At 36.3% G+C, this 19,661-nt stretch overlaps 1 protein-coding gene and 1 long non-coding RNA gene across 4 annotated transcripts; one reads left to right on the forward strand and one right to left on the reverse strand.

Annotated features, from left to right (window-relative positions):
* The first annotated feature begins 252 nt into the window (after positions 1-252).
* Positions 253-19,446, forward strand: LOC124444765 (fibroblast growth factor receptor 2-like). 3 transcript variants are annotated; one of them, XM_046995418.1, is made up of 17 exons: positions 253-369; positions 9,019-9,171; positions 12,973-13,257; positions 13,343-13,369; positions 13,446-13,605; positions 13,872-13,996; positions 14,195-14,569; positions 14,698-15,102; positions 15,334-15,501; positions 15,930-16,040; positions 16,282-16,481; positions 16,568-16,687; positions 16,809-16,879; positions 17,215-17,255; positions 17,940-18,036; positions 18,126-18,231; positions 18,706-19,446. In XM_046995418.1, the coding sequence occupies exons 2-17, from the start codon at positions 9,084-9,086 to the stop codon at positions 18,832-18,834; spliced, it is 2,508 nt and encodes an 835-aa protein (XP_046851374.1). In that variant the 5' UTR covers positions 253-369; positions 9,019-9,083; the 3' UTR covers positions 18,835-19,446. The 3 variants fall into 3 exon arrangements, with proteins under 3 accessions (XP_046851374.1, XP_046851373.1, XP_046851375.1); XM_046995417.1 differs by lacking the exon at positions 253-369 and adding an exon at positions 2,053-2,191; XM_046995419.1 differs by lacking the exon at positions 253-369 and adding an exon at positions 3,507-3,550.
* Positions 6,139-6,845, reverse strand: LOC124444772. Its single transcript, XR_006948013.1, has 2 exons — positions 6,786-6,845; positions 6,139-6,708 (listed from the first exon to the last, which is right to left on the reverse strand). It is a non-coding gene; the product is annotated as an uncharacterized LOC124444772 (long non-coding RNA).
* Positions 19,447-19,661: the final 215 nt, after the last annotated feature.

Here is a 19,661-nt window from a genome sequence, read left to right on the forward strand (position 1 = left end):
TTTAGTTTAATGCGCAGTACCCAATTGTCGCTGACCAGCCTTTTGGTGTATGTGTTTCACAAGTGATGATTACGAAGCGCGTAATGATTTACCTCGATTGCATGAACCAGTGTATGAATCGGGTATCACTTTCAAACAGGTTTGCCCTCTGACAGCGACCTTGCTTCAATTTGCAGTCCATTACCTGATGACGTCTGAATCTCACGATAAATTGATAAAATTTACCAGCTGTCCAAATTCCATAACAACGATGCACTCTGATATCAAGTCCCTATCTCTTATTCAACTGAGAGACGACGACACGCCTCGTATGACTCCACCTGTGATATTTTCCAATCTACTGTTGATTTGAAACACCAAGAGCACAAGGTATGTTTCGTTTGCATTAAACAATTTCGTCCAAAATTGCCTGCGATTTGTGAGCGTGAACGAGTTAGGCAAACTACACAAAGGACACATTTGTTGTTGATGTTTCAATTATGACCAATACTGTTTGCTTTTTCACTAATCAAATTCCCGGCAAATTTACGTCTTTATAAAATCATGCTTCCTTTAGCAATCTACGTGTGTAAAGGAAATGTAAGATGTAATCGTTCCGCTGTGATTCCTGTTGAGAATTCTGTTGTTAACATTTAAAGAATTTTGTGCTTTGACGCAACCATTTTGATCGACTTGCATTTTGGTCATTACCTATTTTTACTGCTATCAGATGTAAGCTTTTTTTCGAAAACCTTAAGAAAGAAATTGTATACATTTTTAGTGGCTATGGGGTAGAAGCGAAGCGCGTATATGATATACATTAGGAAATTTGAAGTGTTTGGAAATATGAACTTATCACATTTAAGGTGCTCGAACTTATGACCTAAATATATATCTGCTGAAACAGTGCAATTTCTGAGAAGAAGCAAATGCTCGACGCATGTTTATGTGCACTCTGCCTTTTATGTCAAATTAAAATATCCCTCTATTGAATTGATGAAATTGACATTCACATCGATATGGAATCTGCAAACAGCGATGTGAACATCATGTGATGTCATGCTCAAGCGTTTTATTTATGTTGTCGAACTTTACTTACTTATTCCGCGAAATTTACGTCGTAGAATCAGAAAGATTCCACGTACGGTATGAACAATAGCGTAATGTTCGACGTTAATTAGTTGTCCGTAAATTCGTTTTTACAAGCTGTGATCGGTCTGGGGTAAACTGCAACAGTGATGTACGTACAGCGGGTTGCACAATAACGAAATCTTATTTTGTAATAGGATTTGACGGAGAATTGTACGCATGCATGTATCCGGAGACTGAGCAAAATTTGCCATACATATTCTCACAAAACGAGTTCGACTATTGCATAATCTCTGATTACACGTGTTCTTTGGTTAGTCTTCTGTTATCATATTCAACTTTTGTAATGCATGCAAATGCCTTATGATGGTCGTGGATTCGATTTTTTTATTTACAGCTTCACGTGAATGGGTAATATAAGCAAGACAAACAACGCATTGATTGATTACGGGAGCTGTCGATTTTTTGTGTAACTTGAAGTTAAACCATCTTGACTTCTTGCCAAGCAGTTCTCCGTCAACATTGCTTTAGAAATGCCCGACGCGTGAATAATCCTTGGCGTTATGCGAAAAATGCGCCGCAGAAAACCTAGAAGCATGCCTCGACCTTAGCTAGATGTTTTTGTTGTTATTCATTATATGTATAAATTTATATATGACTATTTTAAGCTCCATTATGTTCGTTAATAGAATTATGACAATGATATTGTGATTCCCAGCGGCGCTCAATGCGAGGCTGGCTTTCACGGCGCGACATCAAGGCGATAGTTCCTGCAATTCACTGCGCTATTACAACGATTTGTGCGTCGGAAAATTTCTATTTTCGCTTGTACGCATCTGTTTGCGATTAGCATAATATGCGAGGCGCGCTCACCATTTTGTTTATTAGCGGCTAGCAACTGCATTTATGGCGATGCGTAGAAATATATGACACATTCCTGCTTTGTGTGGTGCTTATGATATGCATGATGGTATACACTTTAGCGATTTCTCGCGTGCAGTCGCGAATGGAGTTCTAACTCAAAGCAGATGGGCAATTTATATACATGCTTTGTACGTGTAAACACGCTTCTCAGTAAACTGATAGCTGGCGTCAAGGAGAGGTCCTAACAGCCCTACCACAGGTAACTGAAGTTGGTTTGTCTAAATACGTAGCGATTTGTTTGTGGCACGTTGTCTTTCTATCATATCTTTGCAAATGATGAGATGTATTGTGTATAATAAAAGATTTTGTTTACATTGCACGAAACTTTGATTTCATTTGAAAGTATTGTAAACGATTATCCTTCCGTTTGATGATTTTGAGCATCCTGTATTGTAGTTCTTACTGAAATCCCGGAACTCTCGAGGAATTCAATGATGTCGCTATAGATATAAGATGAAAACTGAGTGACATATTTTAAAATCTTGTGCAGATGGATTAAAATGATTCCCGAAGTGGTATTCATGTAGTGAATACCGAATATTTTTGTTAATGCATCTTTCACTATTGCGTTGTGACAACTTCTACGGTTCTGCATTGATTGCAAAGGCCTGCCCGACGGCTCTGTCACAGCGAGAGTGCGTTGTTCTAGTTTTGTATAACACCAAGCCCGTCGCTTTCCCACAGCTTTTTCAAATGCATTATACTAAACTGTCATTATGACTTTAATGAGGGCCTTTCGAGTTCATGATTGAGATTTTCTCAGCCGATAAAACAACTTCTAGAATTTGGCGTAACAAAAATTTTGCCATTTGGGTTGAGATCGGCTCCGCGTTTATGGCATTTGCAATTATGGCTTTTAATGGAAAAAACTCGTTTTTCTTCAAACTTCATAAACGCATGGCAGGTGTTCACGACACTGTGTTCTGTGATCGCTTTTCTAATCTTTTCTAAAGATGTGCTATTCAATATGAGTGGGATTTTAACATGTTCGTCGAAGGCTGCTCTTCATTGTAAAAATAACCAAGAATCAACTGCTGTATGCCTGAAACTCGTTTTACGTTATGAAGCATTTGTTCTTTTCTTTGCCTTATCGATCGCATGTGTATGTTCCGGTGTTGAATGAGATAAGAGAAACAAAGTAGGATTACCGGATCCCACCGTGTTCAGTTGAATCCTTCCTTTACGTCTTATACAATGCAATAATTTGTGAAATCCAATTGCTTCATTTTTCTTATAGAGAGGATAGGGTCTGTCTTATAGCAAGGGTATAAGTCTGCAAACATGAGAAATAATCGAATATAACCGTTCTTTCACGAGAACGTATTTATTGAAACAGTTTATAGGTGCTGTTGTTATGGAAATAGGTAAACATTGTTATCGTAAAATAGACGATGGGCTTGTAGATTTTCGAAACAGCTCACAGCTGCACGTTTTTATGACGTTCAACTACAAGCTAATGCACTCTTTTTAAAATAAAGGGAAATCTTGCACGTTACGTTTGCAAGGTGAAGCGAATGGTATAAGTACGATTCCCAACAGCGCTTTCAAAGATATTAAGGTACTAACTTAATTATATTTCTGTTTTCATAATGTCTGTGCTCTATTTGTTTCAAACACAATAGACTTATGATTAACCAGGGTTGACAAAATTAGACCACCAATACACCAGTCAATTCTGTTTGCAAAAATCAAACAAATGTAAACTTAGTCGTGTCGAATCAATCACCATGATCGTTTTTACAATCAGTTGAAAGTGTGGCAATATTTTGAGCCCGCGCTCCTACATCACCTATATTTGCTGTTCCCACGTAATGCAGTATATACTCAACGGGAACTTTTGTTATTTTATATATTTTTAGTGTAAATCTCTTTTTTGTAACCTTTGGGTCATTCATGTATCCGCACAAATACCCGTGCAACCGCGAAGTCTTTATGATTGAACACACTTGTTATCAACCCCATGCATTGTAACATAATGTGCTTGTTTTTACAATATTTGAATATAGTCAATGAATCGTCACATTCACACGTCTGGCAATAGACGTTCTATTTTTTGATGTCATTAGCAACCAACCACAAAGTTTCTCTTGAATGCCATGCATACTTAACTTTAACTCTTATCAAGTGCGTTATTCATCACATTTCAACTTTTCATTAAAATATTGACAAGCAAGACATCTGTATTTGGAAACTGTTTAACACTATACGTTAACAACTATGACGAGGTCGCATGTGCGCATGCGTAATGCTTAATGTATGGCAAAGAGTCAAATGAGGGCAATGTCATTGCGTCAATGAATGTCGACACACAGGTCTAACCTTGCACCCATGTCTTTGAATTATCTCCCTCTTATGTCAGAATTTATTTTCTAATTATATTTCAGAATTGAGTTGATAGTTCGATGTTGTTTTTTTCAAGACAGGATTTTTCATCACTTCTATTATTATTGTTTTGTCGAAACAAGTTGCTGTTTTCTTGGAATATGTAAATATAATTCTCGTTTTTTGTTTGACGGACTCTCTGATTAAAAAAGTTAGCGCATACTGTTCTTGAGTATATAGAGTACTTGGTTGGGGAACAGTATGAGTCGAATAATTTAAAATAGCTCATTTTTAGATGTATGTACATTTCAAGTTACCTAATAGGAAGTTTCATTGGTAGAATGCTATTATTTGGAGATTTGAAACCAAAAGTATCTTGTTATAGTATTTCTTGATTGTAGAATTGAGCTGCTATAATGTGTTTTGAGTCTTTTGATAAATGCCGAATTTGTTACGTTTTGTGTAAATTGAGTTATGGATTTTTGCTGGTCCGCAAATACATTCTTCAACGCAGAATCAGGCAACAAAAAGCGCTAATTTTCGTTATTTTTGGTCATTAAAATACGCGATCCATGAGGTATGGTGGTGCTCGCGATGGTGTTGATGGTACTGCTAATTAAAATGAAAATATTTTCATCCGCACGGTAATGTGATAGTTATTAATACATTCCTTTTCATGGTTGGATTTTTGATTTTCTAAAAGGTGAACAAATTGATAACGATAGCATTTTACATTTTTGATATCTAAAAAGAGGAAAGAAAACAAGCGTACCTCATCCTCTGCCATTTTAAAATCGTTTGTACATACACGTCTTTATCATTTTCAAAACTTTGCGCTTAATTATATTGAGATTGCTGCTTATAAAGTGTGCGTGTAGTCTCTGTTTGATGAAAGACACTTGTGAACTGCGTTGAAGCCGCCTTTTCGAATCGGACGTCATTTTTCGGATAATATTGCCCCTGATTCTTGACATTTTCGGAAGACACGAGCGTTAAATATCGTCTTTGTTCACGTGTTTAATCGATATTGTGTTGCAAAGTATAACGTCTCTTGATAAAAAAGAATTCGCATACAATACTCTACGTAATCTAGTCATGTGAAAAGGATGATTTTATAACGTTCTCGTGGTTGTTGACATAAAACCCTACATAATGTCTATGGCCAGAACCTCAAAACATATTTTAATTGTTTTTGCACAGAAAGCTTTTATTGATTTCATTATTTAAAGGACACCGGCAGAATAGTTTAGTTTAGTTTTTTCACTAATTGAAGGCATTACATTTGAATATATTTATACTGATGTTGTGTAGAAAATTTTTTTTTTGTATTCGAAGAAATGTGTAAAACTATTTCATAATCTACGTTTTTGTTACCAATAATCTTACTCCTGCATCATGTACATATTTCATGCATGTACATATTTATTGTATGAAGTACTTAGATAGCAATGACATACGTACATATGGGTTGTTATCTATGCAATGTCAACATACATATAAGGTTTTATCCAGAGTGATCGATTTCTCCATGTACATATATGGCTTAATTAATTGTACTTGTGTTTCCTACATTCTAGGTTTTTCTTGTGTCAGATAGACAAAAATTTCAACTCAAAGTGTCATGGAAAAGTCTTAAACCCTAGTTTTAAGTTTATGATTTCCATTATAGCTACATGCAAACCATGGGCATGGGATTAGATAACTTGGTTGAATAGGCATGTGTTATAATTTAAATTGATATATGACTTTCTGATCAATGCCATTTTGCATTAAAAGCTATATATGCATGTAGTGTATATAGTTTATTGACAAGAAATGTCAACGTACGATCAAATGAAGATTTCTAATTAACACTTCAAAGGCTTACAATGCACAAGACATAGTAGAAATAACTATCATCGATTTTGTCATAAATCTTCCCCTAATGCTCATCTGCAAGTGTCAATAATCGTAATGAGCTTAAAAGATCAACTTTTCTTGATTGCTCTTATTCGCAGGTTCTTTCTTAGAACATTTATTGTCATGTTGATTGTCTAATAAACGTCTTAACAATGAGGACTTTCAAGTTCAAATTTCATTAATTTTGCATTTGTGGCGATTGTAAACTTATAGAACTTCAGAGCTACGTCACTTGAAGATAATAAGGGAAAATGGACATCAGCGCTTTTCTCCCTGGTTTTTCTTTTTATGGCAGTAAACTAAAGTAGTCAATTAGCTACTTTTAGGTTTTAGGCCAATCACGATTGAGGTGGATCAGCAAATGTTGTGCACGTAATTTGATGAAAATTTCGAAATGACTTCTAGTTCATCGTGAGCTAGGCAACCACTTGATGTCGATGACCAATCGTGCAACGTGTTCTTAAGCATTTGCCCAGTATCACATGAAAAACGGTCCTAAGAAGAATCACAGAAATAAATTTGACAAAGTTATTCTGATCTTTTTTAAACTCCGTACATATATATGTAGATACCTTCAACAATGTCGAGTCAAGGTTTGTTTCCTTTTCGAATTCTTCTTGAACAAAGAATTCGACAATCTAGAAGGAGTTATTGAGAGTGTTTGTCTGTGAGCTAGGACGTTATGTCGGAATTCATATGTGGCAATGTTTATTAGTTACATATAGACACGAATACCTCAAATGATGTATAATCACACGACAAACCTTTTATTGTATGTATGTAAGCACGTCTATGGTCGCCGCGGTTAGTATTTTGTTACTTTATAAATATTATGATTCCAATGAATTGAACATGTATGTGTGCATTGGATATGTAGTCATAACATTTATCAATGAAAAGTAGCAATTTAATTTGTTTTTGTTAGCATATCTACAGTCGCCGCGTTGTTTAGTATTATGTTGCTTTAAAATATAATTATTATGTTGTTATGAAAATCGTCATTGACAAAATTTATAAAATGTTATTATAAACAATGTTATCGTTGCCAGTATGATGGGATTTTTCATTATGAAAATATTATGAATTTCCATTGCTTTTATATGTTAATTATAGATATATACACGGCTAACGTATTGTTACTATTATCATCAACAATGATGTGTTAGAAATCAAATAATTGCTGTTACGAACATAACATAACTACGTAAGACGAAAAAATTTCAAGTTCAGAGATGCACATTTAAGACTTACTTTATATTTTAATTGAATTCCAATTTCATTGGTCATCTTGACTAAACCACTTTCTGAACTAGCTATATATATATAATATATATGTATAATAAATATATGCAATATTGATATAGATAACGACGGTGATATTTTCAGAATGCCAAGTGCTTTTTCTTAGGAATTTCAAGTATCGCTAATCGCTGTGATTTTCCTGAAAGAATCTTTTTCTTATCTTCTAATTGCACCGCCAATTATCTGTATAGCACAGTTATGTAGCCGAACACTAAATATGATTCACTAAAGAACAGTCAGGTATTTTCATAAAGAATAAAAAATTCAGGAGCCTCCATTTTCTTTCGTTTCTTAAGTAACCGTTCGAACTGATGTAGGCGTGCACTAATTACTATCTATCTTCATTGATGTCTTTAATTATCCTCCATCGCTTTGAAAATGTTTTCAGCATAAATACCAGTAATTGCCTGTTTATTTGGCTCATCGTGCTCGCAAATTTTTAACGGTTTCGAAGCATGTGGGCATAATTTCCAATGTAATATCGTTCATGTTATCACCTGTAGGCTAGAACTGTGTGGGCGAAGCTATGTGAGCTTTTTGTCCGGAACTTTCTTTGCAAATTTAATTCCGAGTGAAAGAATTGTGAAACAGAAATGCAAAGCTTCTGTCGTCATGATGTGTTTTAAATTCGCAATCGTTTCAGTTATAATCAGAAAAATATATTTCATGGCCCGATTTCACGAAAGAAAGAGAGTCTTATTCTGTTTGTTCTGCCATTACGTATGTCGTTTGCTGTTTCATTTCCACAGTAGTTTACTAATTTTTTAGTTAACTTTATTTAACACAATAAGTTCTTTGTAAATTGTCCATTTCCATGCATGAGACATGTTTTTACACTTCAGTCGTACTTTCGCCTCGTTTTGTCGATGCTTGCACATACATTATGTGGTTGACCACAGTACTTCGAAGACGATTTATTTTAACTTGCAACTGCTAGGGGTCCTTCCTTAACAATACCTCGTCATAAAACGCGCTCATTTACACCAATCGTCTTTCCGATGATTGTATTACGGAAGTCAAGAATAATGCTAGATGACGCTTTATTGTGCTTTGACCCTCTGTCTCTGATAGAACGAAGGCGGGACTATATTGCCCAAATAGTTAATTGCTTTTAATGTATTGGGTTTCATATAATTTACACTCCGAGGTAGAGAAGTTTTGCCTTGGCACCTTGACAATCGTCATTGACTCTTTTGTTTTGGCTAATGCACAAGACGAAGATATTTTTTATGTTTCGCTTATTGGTGTAGCAACTCGCTATTGAATATCCTTCTTCGCTAGCTCAGCGTTGGTAGATTTATTGGCAAACAATACCGTCCACGATTGGTCCATTGTGTATTATTTAATTTACGCATTAGTTAAAGAAAGAGGCCCGTTTGCTTTATTTACTCACGTTTTGGGCAGACGGATGTTACGAATTAGCAAACTCTTCTATCTACGAAATATTCTCTGTGGACATGACACTTCATTTGTTTAAATACGCTACTGTTTATTCGCGTTTAGCGCTACAGTTTGTCGATCAACTCTAAGCAAGCGTAAGGACTGGTAATAATTTGTATGGACTCTGGATGATGGCCGGTGAATGTTATTTGACAAGTATACGTCTCACAGTCATCGTGTTTGCCATGTTGGTATCGTTGACATTGGGATTTTTTGGTAAGTACACCTGTTATACTGTTGAAATATTGTCTCAAGACGTGCTAAAGTATAAATTCCGTTATTTTCTTGTCGGATATGCTTGAGGAAACACAATTACCTTTCAACTTGTATCATACATTCTTAGCACTTGGCGCTTGAAATAGTCTGTTTCATTCAAACGGTCTTGTATCTTATATTTAGACCACGCGTATTTTAAAATTGTGAGTAAGATTCTCTGCAGATTCTCTGCGCGGTCCCTTGATTTAGAGTGGAATTTATTTCACTTAGAGACAGCGTCCTATTCTAAAAATATGCGCCAAATCTGTTACATACAGCATGAGTTTGGTCCTAAAGAACAATCGACTATCACGTCCACTTAGCCGTTTTGAGTGTAGTTTAAATGACGTTTTATTGAGATTTCGAGAGGTTATCCAGTATTGCCGTAATTTTTTTCATAAAAAATCATGTCTTATACAGAACATTAACGTGTATTGTTTTATGAGTAGCAACCAATACTTAAATGTTATATTTGCACTTGTAATGGGTTTTTAATTTTTTTGTGACGCAGAGATTTCATATTCCCACAGCCGTGATACGGTGAAGTATTTAGCAGTGACTTAAACAAGTCTGGACTTGATTCTTTAATGTTGATAAATAAGGTCTTTGTGTGCATATCTACACAAATTGTTGCTCCCTCGGTTGAAATGTGCTTACCCTCGTCAAAGAAGTTGTAGCAAAAGCACTCGCGAGCTTTCTCAAAACGTTTCGCTGGATTAAAAGCAGGCGTTCTTGCAAACCTGCACGCATAGGTCTTTTTAGACGTAGCTAATCTAAAAGTGCAATGGAAGGCGTTGGCGATAGTAAAAACAGGGAAACACGCCTTATATGTGTGTTCTTATCAATGCCTTCGCGGTAAAAAATCCAAGATATTTAATCAGCCGTTATTACACGTTGTTGCATGAAATTGAAGACAATGGCTGCGTGGCTGAGAGAGTTTCTTTCTTTAGTACAAACCGCATGTAGTATTACTGACGCCGTTATGTCGCGAGTTTGCCATTGTGAATTTAATTTTGTTTGTCATTTAACTGAGGCAGTTTGCGGCTAATAGACATGTGCGTGTGTTAAACTCCCGTTCCTGCCCCTATTTCGATTATTTCTTTGCGACAAATTGATCTTTTCACGTCCATTTGTAGGTTTTTGAATTTCTGTCGCGAGCAGCTTTTCGTCAAATTGCTTTGTACAATTCGTTATTATTTACTGCTTGACACTCAATTTTATCGCCTGCTGTTAGGACGTTTTGAACGCAGTGCGCGCACGCTGCGCAAAGCATTATGGCCAAAACAAAGCGCAGTCGCCGTTACTTTGTGAAGATCTTACGTTATTGACACGCTCGCAGTTGGTGCTTTTATCGTTTGAATGGGTGGCAATAATGGAATCACGCATTCCAAATAAAGTTATTCGGATGAGCAGATAAGGTTTTCAAAGACTGAATGTTTCTCACAAGCGTTGAAACGAGAATACCGTAAAATATGCTTCTTATACTTGTTTTATTCTTTGAGCTTGTTAAATACCATTGCGTTTCACATTGATAACGCTATACGTCTAATTGACCACGCGCTGACCTTATAATAAGTCGAGAATATAATACTTTCGAGGTGATACTACTGATATAAAGTGATACTACTGGTATAAAGTGGATCATTTGATCTCGGGATTGCCCTGACATGTTTGTAGATATTGATAGTCCAGGTTGATGCATTAATTACTGGTAAAAGGAGTATAGTATTATTTTGCGCACAGTAGTGTCAGTTGTAGTAGAGAAAATGGTTTTGGTCAAAAGGCGAAACTATCTAATATCAGTTTTGTTGTTTTTTTATCCAAATGGTATTGAATTTCCAGTCTCATCCCGAAAAATATCTTCAAATACATTTGTTGAGCTCAAATTACTACGAGGTATAGATTATTCCATTTCGAAGGATAATTAACTCTCCCCAGTAATTGCATATTTAATCATAATAACTTAATTAAGCAATTTGTAATTATTTTTCCAATTTTAAAAACTTGGCTGAATCATGGCAGAAAGGTAATCACCGTAATCTTATTCAAGCCCAGCTTTTTTAATGATTGAGAATTTCATACATGATATGAGACGCTTTATTTCAACGATGAACAGCTTTTAAGTTGACTGCCGGAATGAACGCTAGAATAAAATATATTTTAAGTAAAAGAATTAGCGATTCCTTTACAAATCACAATATATATTATATATTTAAAAGGAAAGCAATGAACTCTGAAACAATTACCTGACTTATCTACAAGTATTTAAAACTTTTGCATGCTTGATCTTAGTGGTATATTCGTGCGTAGGAATCAGAAGAAAGAGTTAAAGCATTAGATATAACAACGGTGTATTCATTGGCTAAGTTATTGCTATTGCAGTTAAGAATAGTGAATCTAAGCAGTCGTTTAAGATACAGTGAGGCAGATTACTCAGTAAGGTAAGTAGGTTGAAGCCTGCTGGCCCGACTTTTCGAGAGTTAGTTTCTACTTTTTACCATTCCGGATTAGCTAAATGTTCTAAAGTTCGATCATATATGCTGAACAACGATTTTAGTTTAAATAGTACGTGTTCATTTCAGGGATGTAAAACAACCAAACATTAATAAACAGTGTATCTCCTTGGAGGTTCATTTCATAATGGCGATTTGCGTCCCCTCGAGCGATTCAGTCTTAAGAAAATAGAAAAGTTTTTAAAGGAGCAAGATTACGTGTCGCGCCCATAGCTAAGCCGTATAGTTGTCTTTCCTGTAAATCCAATTTTTACAAATCTTCTAATCTCAAGTCGAAGGTCAAACAAACACGCCTTTTCCGTATAAATATTGACTAGGTCAACGCTTGACTTTCGCTTTGCTTAAAAGTTTTGTATTTGTCGTTTAAGTAAACATTAATTTATGGTTTCGTGCGCGTATTTTTTCTTCGCACTAAGTTTGTGAAACTCGCCATTCTGTATATTATCATTAAATTAAGTTTAGAAATTAGAACAGTTTCAGTCGCGTTAAATTTTAAGCCTTCCTTTCTATGTGTCATTTGTGTTTTTTATAAAAGATTGCTTTATTCTTTGCATAAGAGAGGGCTCCGAATAGTCAACTGGCCTTGAAACATGAGGGTAACAAATCCAAGTATTTCATCCGTATATTTTCTGTGTACCTTCAGCACAACAATGAGGATATTTTCTACCAGAGAAAAAAGTAACAGATAAACATGATGGTTGTTTTTTTTTATTTTTCATATTGCTTGTAGTTAAAAGAACACAATTTACTTTCAATCCTCAGGTGGTAAATTTGATACCATTTTACCTTTGTGTTAATCTTCAAAAGAACGCCCGCACGCGGGTGGTAAAGTATACAGACACAGGCACTCGTTGCACTCAAGTCTTAAGCGCGTGAAAGTAACAGGATTATAACGAAATAAGAGTAAAGTAGCTTTGCTATAAACTCCTGCTGATTCTTGCTTTTTGTTGACCAACTCGGAGCGTTATTTTTAAAACGATTTTTTTCAATTAAAGCATTTGAATTTTACATCGATCGGTTGTGTATTGATTAGGAAAGTTTACCAGAAAAAAGTTATGTTGATTTACAGCACATGCGGAATAATAATGAATTGAGATCTAATTGGTTGTTTGTTATCACATGGTACCAAAAACATTTTAATTTACTGATCTCGTTAATAATTTTCCAATTAAAATCATAGCTTTTGCTGCACAGACTTGCCCAGAAGAGTTGATCATGATTTTTCTTGTTTGTTTATTGTTGTCGACAGGCCAGAAACCACGTGTAAAGGGTGAACGCATAATTTTTGTCGAGGTTGAAGCAGATGACACCGCTCGTCTAAAGCCGACGTTACGAAGCTTCAAGAAAAAATGGAAAGTTTTTTGGTACAAGAACAACACGCTCATCCGAAACCGAAAAAATAGCAAGAAATATCGTTTTAAAAATCACTTGCTAAGAATCAAGCACGTCAGTAAAGACGATGCTGGCTTGTATAAATGTGTCATCAAAAATAAATTTGGGAATGCTAGCCAATTGTTCAATCTTACTGTTGGCGGTGAGTGTGAAGAAGATAAAGTTCCTAATCATTAGACCTGGCCGTAGAGATGGTTTTGTAATGTATTTTATTTTCATTATTTCAGGTGAACCACCAGGAATCAAGGGACAGGGTAGGTGAAAACCTGATTTACATTTACAGATTCATCAGCTGAACATAAATGTAAACATTTTGTGTTTATTCTTAAGGTCCTCCTTGGTTCCCAAAGTCCCCACCTAAGGAACAGTTCATTGCATGGCCAGCATCAAATGACCTAAAACTCCGATGTCCCGCCGACGGTGAACGCCCACTTAGATACCAATGGTATAAAGATGGAAAGCCGCTGCAACATCGGCGGTTGGATGCTAGGTGAGCAAGAAGTTTAGTTCGTGTTGCAATGGTTTCTATAAGTATGGGTATCCTTGAAACAACCATCCAAATGCTTTTTACGTGGATAATTTTTGACAAGATAAGGCCCATTGAAGTGCCACGATTTTATGTTTAAAATTGTGTGTTGATGCTTTTGGTAAAGGTGGAATAAGCTGAAGTAATTGAATATTAACAAAGATAAAGTTTTGACATACAATAGTAAATCTCACCGTCTTCATTTGAATTTTGTCTCTATTTTTTATCAGCTTCAATAGTACAAGATGGTATTTGAGAATAAAAATGTCCGTACTTTCTGACAACGGTTTATACACGTGTCTTGTGACAAACAAGCTTGGGAATGCAAGTCGGAAATTCAAAGTGCAAATTCTTGGTAAGCTGAGATGTCTATAAGTAAAAGGTCTGGAAACTAGCAACTGAATGAGTATCCATTTTACAACAGCAAATTATTTTTCACTTAAGCAATTGAATATCTTCTTTTCACGATATTACCATGTGTGGCGCTTTTCGGCTTGATATTATTCGTACAATAATTTTTATACTAATTGCTCAAATACTTCCATTTTCGTAGAAAAAGCACAGGTCGCTCCTATATTATCAGATCAGTATCCTAAGAATTACACAAAAAAGATTGGATCAAATGTAACATTTCAGTGCATTGAGCTCGTCAGTCCAATTCTAACGGACTACAGATGGTTGTTTTGGAAAGGTGGTAGCTATCCAAATTTGCAAATGCTAAAGGACCTTTCCTCGTATAATTCAACGTACTTCAAGATGATAAGCCCGCTTCAGTACCAATCGTTTAAAGTTAAAAATGCGGCTGGCAAATATGGTGGAAGAGTATTGCTTACCAACGTTACAAAGAAAGATCAGGGATGGTACACATGTTTGATCAGTAACAACCTAGGCAGGGGATGGCGAACTGCACACTTGACCGTGCTCACTGGTATCCTATTTATCTCATTATATCGCTAAGCTTCTAAATTTCTCAAGTGCATGCTTTTTGTATTGAAAATGAGATTCTTATTAAGAATAGGCATGTTTCTGAAAATCATATATTTAATGTTTTCATAGAGAAGGAATGGGATGATAAGTTTGTTGTGAAAAGAAATCCTACAACTGCACCAGCAAAGAGAAGCAATTCCAACGCGATAGGAGAGAGCAGTATTATAGCAATTTCAGTGCTTGCTGTTTGCATCTTAATCACTTTCATCAGTGTCAGCATTGGCATCGTATTTTACAAGCGGAAACTATCGAAGAAAGTTGTTGAGAAGGTGTTGTATTCGCGTGGTTTTGATTTATCCAAGGAAAGCTCTAGTGTTTTCGTCGGTCAGCAAGATTCGGTGAAAGTGTTTGGTCTGAAGAGGAACGGGCGATTGGAGTCGAGTAGTTCGACTAGTTCAACGATGCCTTTGATGCACAGACAGAACAGTTACCGAACTAGATTGCCATCAAATATTGACGCGGACTTGAACGAAGGTGCAGCAAAGCTGATCCTTTTTAACTTTTTAAAAAATCGCCATATCTGGTCTTTTTCTTTTACAATTGTCAGATAAGCTCTCAAAGCTTGTTTTAAAATATACACTGCAGGGCGTATATCATATCCGACCATCTTTATGTTCCACCCAGTTTACAAGCTTCTCTCGTCGCAATTTTAACATGCTTTTTCTTGTATGACGAGTTAATTTCCCCCCTGAAAATATCTTGCAGGCGAGTTTGAACTTCCTTATGACGAGGAATGGGAGATTGAAGAGTGTCAGCTTGCAATCAAGGACGAGATTCTTGGCGAAGGAGCCTTCGGGTTGGTAATGAAAGCCGACGCATTTGATCTGCCTGGACATCCAAAATGCCACACAGTTGCGGTCAAAATGTTGAAAAGTGAGTGCACACTTATTGTAGGTATCTTTTAAATTTCAACCTGATCGCCAACATGCCCCTTCTAGCCAACCGCTGACATGCCCCCTAGTCAACCGCTGACATGCCCCTTCTAGTCAACCGCTGACATGCCCCTTCTAGTCAACCGCTGACATGCCCTTCTAGCCAACCGCTGACATAATCTACACCGGCGTTCACAATCCTTTGCTTACCAAAAATCTAACTAATACCAATGATTTGCTCAATCAGAGGATAGCGATTAACTATCTATTCGCTCTTCAGATTTATTATTTCTATGGTGAAGTACAACTTTAGCGCATTGTACTTCGAACCTACACCTCATAAACCCTGATCATTTAGGTCGATACCCAACCCTTCAGTACTGTTGATAAGGGTAAAAGTGAATTGAATTGAAATTCTCTTTTACTTAGATGATGCGACCGAAGTGGAGCTTGCCGATCTCGTCTCCGAAATGGAAACAATGAAAAGGATCGGCAGTCACAAGAATATTATCAATTTTCTTGGCTGTTGTACGCAGAACGGTAATATCCCTTTGTCTGTTGCAGCATTTGCATGATAAAATCCCTGAATACCTACTAACATACTGGAGATAATCTACATTGATGTTTTTTTGGTAAGCGTTATATACCTGTAAATAAAGAAAAATATGAAAATCCGCCAATACAGAGATGATCTTCCGTATGTTTGTAGTTTGTGATGTAATGCCTTATCATACAATGATCGTGTACTCTTACAAACGATGATTGTATCTTGTTACCAAAGGGGCATGCTTTCTGTACATGGTCGTTGAGTACGCACCTTATGGCAATCTTCGTGAGTTTCTTCGAAATCGCAGACCTGCAGTGCTGAACGCAAGATTACCATGCGATCCTAACAGCAATCTGGCACCGGTCACGACAAGAGATTTCATATCATTTGCTTTTCAAATCTCGAGAGGAATGGAACACTTGGTTGCAAGAAAGGTAACTTGTGCTGTTCTATTAAAATCTTAGGTCAAGACAGAATACGGTGGTACGGTGTTGTATTTATATCGTATGTTGTCTTCCAGTGTATTCACAGAGATTTAGCTGCAAGAAATATATTAGTTGGTGAAGACTACGTCATGAAGATTGCAGACTTCGGATTGGCTCGTCACACGCGCATGGATTACTACAGAAAAACAACCGACGTAAGTTTGAAGGAATATTAGCGTCGTTTGACACTGATCTCTCTTTTTTTTCATAACACGAAGTACTTATTCGTTTTCGTACATCAAACGCTCATTGTCAATTTATTCTTCTTGATTTTAGGGAAGGCTGCCAGTAAAATGGCTTGCCATCGAAGCACTATTTGACCGAGTTTATACCATACAGAGCGATGTGTGAGTTTTTATTAGTATGCTTATAATAAATCAGTACATTTACAATAAATTTGTATATTTCTAATATAAGAATATTTTTAACCCACCCGAAACAAACATGTACAGCATGACTGCGAACCCTTGTGTGAACCGTACGTAAAAGTGCGAACTCTTTACCATGTTGTAAAATACTTACCCATATCGATTTGTTCAACCTTTTCCATCTTTACTGAGTCGAGAGGGAGCTATAGGTTCATATTTATGTTTAGTTATCTTAACTGTTGTTAATGGTGAATCCATAAAATACATATAATAATCTAAATAAAGTAATGAATTGATAATTGTATTTTCGACAGGTGGGCGTTTGGTATTCTTCTATGGGAGATATTCACACTAGGTAATGGCATCATTCTATGGCATCATTTACCTTTACACTTTTCTTAACATTCTGCTTTATTCAATGAACTGTTATATTAACTGGAACACTTACTGCCATCTTCGAAGCCAATACTGATGCCTCTTTTTCTTCGTTTTTAGAAGTTCCATGATATTATTTTAAAAAATAAACAGTGATATACATAAAATAAAGTAGCACAAATGGCCATGATAATATTTGCCTATAAGGCATCGTAGGTAGCTGATGTATCGTACGTACGTAGCTTCAAAACGGCCTCCAGCCATAATCTTGGAGTTAGCTTTCCAGTTACTATATTACAGTTCACTGGCTTTTTATCAATAACAGCAAATGACGTGAAAAATACTTCATTTGACTTTATAACAGTTGCGTAAGAGCGGTGGAGGGGGTACGCTCCCCAAAAGGGGATAATATGTTGAGACGTTACCCTTGATTGGTATAGTTTCACACATGTATATTGCAGTTGTAAAAGTTGACTTTTTTGTCTATATTTACAATTTATATCTGTAGTCCTCTACCACCTATGATGCTGAGTTGTGCCCCTTGAAAAAATACTTCTTTCTTACGCCACTGCATAAGTACCCTTAAGTATTCAATTAAGTGACCTCTTTCGTTTTTTTTGTCTTCGATCAAAATTCAAAAACGATATATTTTTTGTCATTTCAGGTGGATCACCATATCCCGGGATTCCAGTAGAGAAATTATTCGAACTCTTAAACAACGGTTACAGGATGGAAAAACCAGAAAATTGCCCTTATCAAATGTGAGTGTAGATTTCATACGGGAGTTGTTGTGATCATTCTTTGAGTACCAGGATGTAGCTAATGTGCCTTATTTGGTGTTGTTGTTCAGCTACGAAATGATGTTGAAAACGTGGAGTGAAAATCCTTCACATCGACCATCATTTGCCCAGTTGGAACGTGAACTTGAAAAGATGTTATCAAGCCTTACCAACCAGGTATTTAACCGTTACAAACTACTGACAAAAAAAAACATTGCATTTTAAAACAGCTTACATGTACGAAAAAAATGTTGCTTGTGGCGGTACTTGACAACAAGCTGATTTGGTTCTGTTTTGACGAATTTTTCTCTGTTCAATCCTGTGAAAACAACATGTTTGGCGTGGTCTGCCCGCGCTTTTGTCGATGCCATGTAAATATTTTGCTGTTCACTCACAATAGTTTACATGGCATGACCAACTTGGGGCTGGCTACATCACTATGTCATTGCATGTTTGTGTGGAAATGAATAATAACAATAATGCTCTGAACTTGCAAGGCAGTATTGAACCTGCAGTCTTTCCACACCACTGTACTATTTATGGCTATTTCCACGATTGCTGCTCAATGGTTGTTCTGAGTTGGGTTGAAAAATTACTCTTCATCAAATATGGCGGTTGTCTTAGAGTGTGTGTTTTTTATCTTCACAACAGGAATATTTGGATATTTTGCCCGCTAATACGTCGCGCAAAGAAGTCGAATCATTGTCATCTGATTCTGGCTGCAGTGTTATCGAAAGCAATGAAGAACAAAAACCAAGTGCCAAAGATGCATCTGTATAGCGGCATCGCCGCCATTATGAATGATGAGAAAAGAACTGCGACCCGCAAATGTTGCCGGGAATGCTCTCAGGCTCTTGCCATTGCCGTTCTCCATTCCCGTGAACACCCGCGGGAAATCTTGATGGTTCTCCATTCTTTAATTGGATGGTATGTATGACGATCATGACCTTGCAATGGGAGCTATGTATAGACAAAGAAAACAGGATTTAAATGCTGTAAATAATCATGGAGAGGGTTATAGTTTACCATAGAGCGTTTGCATTCACGGAATACGATGCAAGATGTAGCCCGATTGATTGCAAATCAAAGGCCCGTTTCAAACGTCGCATTTGACATGCGCCGAATGCATTTAAAACAATAGAAAATGAGATAAAATTATTCATTTTTTTGTTTTAAACGAACTCGGCTCATGTAAAATGCGATGTTTGAAACAAGCCAAAGAACAAATTGGGTATTAAATGTAAATGTTTTGTCGTGGTTAAAATTAGCTACTTCGAATATGTAATTTCTGTAAATAATGACATTTTATTGTTATAATCGTTATTGTCAACGCTTTTCAATGTAAAATTTTGTATGAAATAATGTCTTAAATAAAAAGGAAATCGCTATCGATGATTTGATGAATTAATTATTAGCAATCATGATTCGCCTTATTAATTGGTCAGTGTGACTCTGTGAGTGCGTGACAAAATTGTCGATTGGGTGGGTCACAACAAAAGCTTGGTCGTATCCTCTCTTTAAATAATATTTTACTTGCTGCAAAACCTTTTATCACTTTACTTATATTATAAATTATTCAAAGTACTCGAGTGTCCAATCTGTCCGCA

The sequence above is a fragment of the Xenia sp. Carnegie-2017 genome, unplaced genomic scaffold (genome assembly GCF_021976095.1).
Source record: "Xenia sp. Carnegie-2017 unplaced genomic scaffold, XeniaSp_v1 HiC_scaffold_21, whole genome shotgun sequence".
Classification (NCBI taxonomy): domain Eukaryota; kingdom Metazoa; phylum Cnidaria; class Anthozoa; order Malacalcyonacea; family Xeniidae; genus Xenia; species Xenia sp. Carnegie-2017.